The sequence below is a fragment of the Sinocyclocheilus anshuiensis genome, unplaced genomic scaffold (assembly GCF_001515605.1).
Source record: "Sinocyclocheilus anshuiensis isolate Anshui unplaced genomic scaffold, SAMN03320099.WGS_v1.1 scaffold1580, whole genome shotgun sequence".
Classification (NCBI taxonomy): Eukaryota; Metazoa; Chordata; class Actinopteri; order Cypriniformes; family Cyprinidae; genus Sinocyclocheilus; species Sinocyclocheilus anshuiensis.
The window spans coordinates 857224-866052 of NW_015557283.1; the positions used below are offsets into that span (position 1 = coordinate 857224).

An 8829-nucleotide genomic window follows, 5' to 3' on the forward strand; every position below is an offset into this window, starting at 1 on the left:
ACACACACACACACACTCTCTCTCACACACTCACACACACACACACACACACACTCTCTCTCTCTCTCACACACACAATATAAAATGTACAAAATGTTAAAACATTTAAAAATAATAATACAATTATAAATAATAATACAATACATTTATAAAAAATTGTTTCAAAATATTTATAGAATGCAAAAATATTTAATATAAATAAAATAAAATTTACAAAATATATTACTAATAAATATAATCGATAAATAACATATTTTACAAAACAATCTTATTTTATATCTACAAAAAACAAAAGAAACATGTTCAAAAGATGAAAAAATATGTACTTTTTACTTTAAATATTTGTTTATATCTACAAAAAATATATGCATAAAATGTAACATTTATAAAATTATATTTAAAGATTTAATATAAATTATCATAAAAATACAAAATATATATTTTTAAAATAAATATAAACCCTACATTCATTGTAGGGTTTATATATACAATGAATGGATGTTCAAAAAATAAATAAAAGAATAAAATAAAAGATTTTAATTAAATATACTAAAATGTTTAATATAAATAAATAAAAAATACATATAACAAAATACATAAATATAAATAAAATGAACATTGCATATTAAAAATAAATTATTTAATTTTTATTTTAAACATTAAAAATAAATAAAAGCATAAAAATAAACATTTATACAAATATATTAAAATGTACATATAAAATACATAAATTTAAATATATATCAATATATTTTAAATGTAAATATATATAAATACATATAATAACAATAAATATAAACAAATATAAAAAAAAAATCTTGGGTTTATATCTATATCTATAATGAAGAGATATTCAAAAAATAATAAATAAAATCATAAAATTATTTTCTTAATAAAAATATAATTATTGTGATGATTAATATACAAAATAATATCGATAAATAAACAATATAAAAAAATTAACTTTTGTGTCTGTTAGTCCATGTTTGTTAGGTTTTAGCTCATCTATATAACTATATGACCATAAAACATATCCAGCCAAAAATGTTGCAAATCATGCTAGTTGGTCTTTTTCCTCCTGTTCTCGTGTTGCTGTTGCATGTTATTCATACATATTCACAGCGACTGATAATAATATATCGTCAGATGTTCTGTCATTAGAAGAGCAGGAGAACAGAGGTGTGGAGAGCCCATGCTGAGGTAAGACTGTGCCATTCATTTATGCTGAAGAGCTGCTTTGTTTCGTCCTTTAAGACACATTTAAAAGATGAAAAGGACGCTGTGATGGTGAAAACCAGGCGACTGATGCTTTTATGCAGGGTATGAAGTACAGCAGTTTTGCATAAACCATTAGCGGTGCCAGGCCTTGCATAACAGAAAGCTTTAGCACAGACCGCTGTTTCTGTGACTCTCCTCGAGACGGTTTGAGTTCAATACTGCGATTCTCCTTCGGGAACGCGTGTGGACAGTTTCACGCAGAAATCAAACAAGTTAACACTAAAAATTTAGTCTAAATGCATTAAAAAAAATAAATATAATTTTTAATATTTATACAATTTTAAAATATTTTATATAAATAATAATTAAAAGAAAAATGCACACACACATACATATATATATATAATAAACATAAGAATAATATTGTGTTAACATTTTATATAAATAAAATTAAGGCAATATATTAAAGCTAGATATAAATAAATGAAATTAATATTATAAAAAATCATCTTGGGTTTATATTTATAAAGAGCAGATGAATGTTTAATAGAAAGATAAAATATTTTGTAATTTTATAAAAAAATATATATTGCAATCACAATTCATGAATAAGTTAGCAATTAAATTTATTCTAAACATAGCATTCAAAAATGAATTAAAGAATAAAATGTATAAAATGTTAAAATATTTAATAGAAATAATGATACAAATAAAATATAACAAGAATTAAAGAAAAAAATAAAAATTATAAAATACAACTTTAAAATATTTAATATCAATAAAAAGAAAATACTTATATTAAAATAAAGATAAATACGAATATTTAAAAATCATCTTGGGTTTTTATCTATAAAGAACAGTTGGAACTAGATGTTCAAAAGAGAGATAAAATATTTAAAATTTGTATAGAAAATATATATTGCAATTGTGATTAATCAACAAGTTAGCACTTAAATTTATTCTAAATGTAGCATTAAAAAATGCAACATAAAATTAAATATATTTATCAAATCTGTTAAAATATTTAATATAAATATCAATAAAAAGAAAACACCACATGAATAAAAAATAAAAAAGAACAAAGTTAAGAATATTTATAAAACATAATGTCAAAATATTTATTATAAAAATTAAAATAGATATATTAAAAATAAATATAAAATCTAATACTTAAAATCAACTTGCATTTATATCTATAAACAACAGAATAAACAATGTAATTTAATATTAAGATATTTATTAATTTTTTATATTACAATCATAATTCACCAGTAAGTTAGCACTTGAAATGTATTTAAAAATAAATAAATAAATATATATCATAAAACTTTAAATACTTAAAAATCTCGCAGACTCCTAAAGAGATGAGCCAAAAGATTTATACTAACTATATATAATCCTATATATTGATACAAGTCTTATTTATTTCAGAGCATCAAAACTGAAGTGCATTATAGCTTGATGGCAGTAAAAGAAATCATAAATCATCAAAGGGCGAAAAAAGATGAGTCATGGCGTCAAAACGCTGCTGGTGTTTATATACACACACGTGTTCTCTGTGTGGCGTCTCTGCGCGGCTCATCATGTCGAGTTCGCTCGCTGGTTTAAAGCGGGGTGTTTGTTTAAGTGGGACAGGAGCGTGTGTGGGTTATGCTAGCGTTTTGAAGTACAGCAGCCTCAGATCTCAGAGACGCACAAACATCTTCACATCTCATAATCCACACAACCACAGGCAGACGCCAGGGCTTTCCTAGACAGTGCCGTGAATATTCGGGAGGTGCGGAGAGGATTTTCTGCCAGCACCTCGTTCAGGATTACTGCGATGTTTCGTCTGTGTTATTTGGGGCAGGAAAAGAACAGGATTTTCAGGCAGGAATACTTCATCCGATACTGAACTACTGCCATCATTTACTCAACCTCAAACCTGCATGGCTTTCTTCCTTCAGTAAAACACAAACTGAGAAATTTCGCAGATTACTCCTCACACAAATTTATTGTACGACTTCAAAAGAAGTGAAATACAGCGTACAGCTCATATGGACTACTGTTATGGTGCTTTTTAGTCATTTTTCACCAAAAGGGTTTAAATCTACCAAAAAAAAAAATTTCATGAAACAATGTTAAAAAAATAAATACAATAATAAACAAATGTTATATAAATACATTAATTATATAAGTATATATAAAAATAAAACATAATATATACATCAAAATAAATAAGCCTAATATAACACATTATATATATGTGTGTGTGTATGTATGCGTATATATATATATATATTAGAGATGCACCGATTGCAATTTTCGATTTTTTGTTAGTGTTATCTGCCGATACCGATTTTTGCCGATTCCGATTTTCTTTCTAAGAACTATAATTGACAGCATATACAAAATTTTTTATATTACAATCATAATTCACCAGTAAGTTAGCACTTGAAATGTATTTAAAAATAAATAAATAAATATATATCATAAAACTTTAAATACTTAAAAATCTCGCAGACTCCTAAAGAGATGAGCCAAAAGATTTATACTAACTATATATAATCCTATATATTGATACAAGTCTTATTTATTTCAGAGCATCAAAACTGAAGTGCATTATAGCTTGATGGCAGTAAAAGAAATCATAAATCATCAAAGGGCGAAAAAAAAAAGAAAAGTCATGGCGTCAAAACGCTGCTGGTGTTTATATACACACGTGTTCTCTGTGTGGCGTCTCTGCGCGGCTCATCATGTCGAGTTCGCTCGCTGGTTTAAAGCGGGGTGTTTGTTTAAGCGGGACAGGAGCGTGTGTGGGTTATGCTAGCATTTTGAAGTACAGCAGCCTCAGATCTCAGAGACGCACAAACATCTTCACATCTCATAATCCACACAACCACAGGCAGACGCCAGGGCTTTCCTAGACAGTGCCGTGAATATTCGGGAGGTGCGGAGAGGATTTTCTGCCAGCACCTCGTTCAGGATTACTGCGATGTTTCGTCTGTGTTATTTGGGGCAGGAAAAGAACAGGATTTTCAGGCAGGAATACTTCATCCGATACTGAACTACTGCCATCATTTACTCAACCTCAAACCTGCATGGCTTTCTTCCTTCAGTAAAACACAAACTGAGAAATTTCGCAGATTACTCCTCACACAAATTTATTGTACGACTTCAAAAGAAGTGAAATACAGCGTACAGCTCATATGGACTACTGTTATGGTGCTTTTTAGTCATTTTTCACCAAAAGGGTTTAAATCTACCAAAAAAAAAAATTTCATGAAACAATGTTAAAAAAATAAATACAATAATAAACAAATGTTATATAAATACATTAATTATATAAGTATATATAAAAATAAAACATAATATATACATCAAAATAAATAAGCCTAATATAACACATTATATATATGTGTGTGTGTATGTATGCGTATATATATATATATTAGAGATGCACCGATTGCAATTTTCGATTTTTTGTTAGTGTTATCTGCCGATACCGATTTTTGCCGATTCCGATTTTCTTTCTAAGAACTATAATTGACAGCATATACAAACAAAAATCTACTTTTCTTCAACGCAAAGTTTTATTTTCATAAAAAAACACAAGTAAAAAGTCAGTAATAAAATAACAAATAAAAAAAGGGCAAACAACAGCACAAACAAATGCAATAGAATAAAGAGAGCTATGAAACTAAGTTTTTCAGGTTTTTCATACTACAGAAATTAAAGTAATCAAATGTAAAATAACACATCCAGTGTTATTTTACATTTGATTATTTTAATTTCTGTAGTCTTCATTGTAAAAATTAAATACAGATTAATGCTTACCATTAAAGTTATAAAACGTATTCAGTCGAGAGCAGAAAGTGGTTTTCTTTGTCTTTTGTTCTTTGATTAACATGACAGACAGCAGCATAAATATTGGACTGCGGTCCCTTTAAGAGTTTATCCACGGACCCAATATACTGTTACACAACATGCGTTCTCTTTCTCAACTATTTAACGTTCCAAAACTGACTGTGTTTAACTGGATACTCGCCAAGACGGGCATTTTGACAATTTTGTATGTATTTGAACGTTGCGCAATACAAGCACTATTTAACCGGAGCGAATGAGACGTGTGTGAGAGAGAAGGGGTCGTCGGAGAGAAAAGCTGACGTTATTGCCTGTGCCGCTGGTAACAAAACAGATCGGCTCGGAATGTAAACTAATCGAACTAAAATACATATACATATATACACTAGTCAACATTTGAAGTGGATCAAAACCTTTAAATCAAAGTTGTCCTAAAACCTAAAACAAAATTTTCTTAGGACAACTTTGATGAACTTTTTTGATCCACTTCAAATTATATTATGTATTATTAATACATATAATATCATAATATTATATAATATAATTTTATAATAGACATATATATTTATTTTATTTTTTATATATTACATGTATTATTTTAGTTTTATTATATATTTTTATTAACATTTTCATTTTATTTGTTTATTTATTTTTGAAATGTATATATGTGAGTGTGTGTGTATATATACACTGTATATATATATATATAATTTATATTTGTTGCACCAAAGAAAAAGGTATGGAACAAAAAGTGAACGAGTTTCCAACATTAATCCTGTTCCCGCTCCTTTTCCTTTAAGACTTCTGTATGTAAATGACCTCTGTTTTGATCGCCTAACCTACGACGTTCCACTTCGGCATGGAGACACGCTAACGAACGGATGTGAGGTCTTACCTTGCGCCAGCCGCTCCAACCTCTTGCCGTGCTCGGGAGGAATGGCATACCTGCGGTGAGGAGGAAAAAAACGAGATCAATTAACGGGATCAATGGACAAGACGAAAGGGAAAGACACTGGAGGGACGCGCAGCGAGACGCCTCTCTGTGAGAACTGCTCTCTGAACATCACACAGCCCTCGAAAACATGAAACACGCAGAGAACATTTCACCCCTATTTCACATTCACCAGTTGCACGCTAGTTTAAAGACAAAGTACTCAAACGTCACCGAGACAAAGCCTGGAAAATTACTGCGCGAGAGGCAATTTATTTCAGCTAATCGGCTCAAACACGCGCAGCGCTAATACAGATTGTGCTGTGCTGCTTAATTTGAAACGGTTTTGCTGGAGAAGGAAACGGCACAATATCTTCCGTGCCGCTAAAGGTTCAATTCGCTTGACGTCGTTATTGACATTGTCTGTATTAGCCTAATTATTTCCTCAAGTTTCCGGAAAGCCGAAACCCTCCCGAGGCCTTGAACGCAAATGTAAATCTGGTGCATCACCCTCCCCTGGGCTCCAGCTCCAAATCACACATTCACAACGGCTTCAGGAGGGGTTTCGAGCGGCGCCACACTGCACTCTACTGGCGGCAGGAGGCAAAACGGGGATTTTATGGGCGAGTGGTACTTTCTAGTTAAACCACGGGCCAATTTCACAGCAGTGGTTTTCTCTACACAAGCGCAGGATCGTCTGAAAGCCGACTGAATACCAAGTGAACAGATTAGACGTTTGTGTTTGTATGCAGCTGATGGGATGTACAAGAAGGGGTTTGTTTTATTTCACAATGTGTTGTGGCTTTTACTGAAAAGTTACAGGAGAAAAAGTACAAGAATCATGGGGGAAAACAAAGAGGGATGGGAACTGAAAGCGCTTGACATGGCTATGCACTAACCAAACGGGAACAAGAACAAGACGGAAATAAGATCTATGGAGATGCGAACAAAGCTGTTAGTTAGCAGCCTGTGATTCCCATATTCAGATAATTATGGAATCAGCAGTAGCGCATAGGGATGCAACAATTCACTTTAACTCATGATTCGATTCACGATTTTGATTTCATGATTCGATTCTTTTTTCCTTTTTTTTTTTTACAAAATGAGGTTTAAGACAAATTATAAATAAATGTGTCCTTTTATTATTGCTTGGACAAAATGCTGCATGTTTCTTTGTGAAATTGAAATATAACACTATAATAATATACTAATACAGCACTTTATATTATTGCTCTTTTGTTGGTTTTGATTGCTTTATTGTCCTCATTTGTAAATCGCTTTGGATAAAAGCATCTGATAAATAACAAAATTTAAATATAATGTAAATGTAAATAACAAAACTAAATTAACATTTTAAAACAAGCCCCAAATCAAATAAGTAACACAAATAAAATAAATATCTTCATATAAACAAAATAAGGCTTTGTCTGTGCTCTTTCCATTTAAAATGAGAGTGAATCATTTCCAAACAATGATATAATTATGTTTAATAATCATTAAACATAATAATAATCATTATCCAAACAAAGATGCTGGATACATGCAACATGAGCAGTTTTTAACCCCTGCATGGACAGGGCCAATGAACCTGGTGGTGGTGGGGAGGATGGAGGGGAACATCAGCATCAGTTTCTGCAAACACAAGGAAGGGTGAGTAAAGAACTTTTATATTTCTCGTGTCGAGTGACGATTGGCTAGATCTAATTGTAATGCGTGACGTAGCATTAAGTCTTCCTAGTAGAACTTGCGCTAAAGCTTCCATTTCCCCCAGAGATATATTCATAAAAACTCCTACTCCAATTGTATCGCGATTTGTGCGATTTGTTAACCGATTTGAATCGTCACATATTTGAATCGATTTTCAACTGGCTCGCGGTTAATCGTTATAATCGTTACTGTAATGCAACAGGCTACCACTAGCAAGCGGCTAAACTTTTAGTGGCTCCGTAGAACGCGTTATTTGTTTCACGCTTCGGGCACACCCCTAACCCCACCCCCTGATGTCATCGTCCATCACGATGTTTCACTGCAGACATCGTCCGATGCCAATTTGGTAGGTATCGCCCAACCCTATTAAAATGAGATTTCTTTTTCTTTCCTATGAAAAGTTTCTTCTCATTTTTTTTGGCTCTTACAGAGATTATGTCCGTGGAACAGTCAGACTGTCTGCCTTTTTCCTGTTCGCTCCTTTCTGGAAGTGTGGCGGTGAGCTCAGATGAAAGAATGTAACCCTGCCGGGTTTGGTGGTTGGAGGGGGGGAACTTTCCCCTCGGCTACAGCAGAGGCCTGCACTCTCTCTGAACTTTCTCTCTATTTTCATGTGGAGGCTCCAGCCACTGTCCTTTGTGACGCCAGGCATCATTTTTATCCCTGTGCCCACAGTTTTATCACCTTCATTTCGTTTCTCACCCCAGTTCCTGTACAAACAATGATTATCACTGCTGTTGCAGAGCAAAATTCAAGTTATGCTCATATACTAATGCACCAACCATATGCCAACATGCGACAGACTAAAATGAAGCTAAAATGAAGCTAAATGGCCACAGATTATGCAATCTGTCTACTCGTCAGATCATATCGAGCCCATTTGTATAATCCCCTTTTTTTCTAGTCAATAGGAGGCTGAATTACATTGGTTAATCGGAGTTTATGGAGGTCAATGCACTTATAAAAATCTCTAGGAAATGAAAATGGCACATATTAAGCTGTCTAGAACACACATTATGTAATGCTCCTACAGAATCTGTGTGCATGAAATATGTATTTCTGTACACACTTGTTTGCATCATAACAACTGTACAAAAAGTACAGTGTTTTTTTTATTGGCATCAGTGGTT

At 32.1% G+C, this 8829-nt stretch overlaps 1 protein-coding gene across 1 annotated transcript in view; it reads right to left on the minus strand.

The window, feature by feature from the left end:
* LOC107679073 (lysine-specific demethylase 4B-like) overlaps nucleotides 1-8829 on the minus strand; it is a 65901-nt gene that overhangs the window by 40274 nt on the left and 16798 nt on the right. The window contains exon 6 of the mRNA XM_016474490.1: nucleotides 5957-6006. Within this exon, the coding sequence (XP_016329976.1) occupies nucleotides 5957-6006 (50 nt within the window). The remainder of the gene's footprint in view (nucleotides 1-5956; nucleotides 6007-8829) is intronic.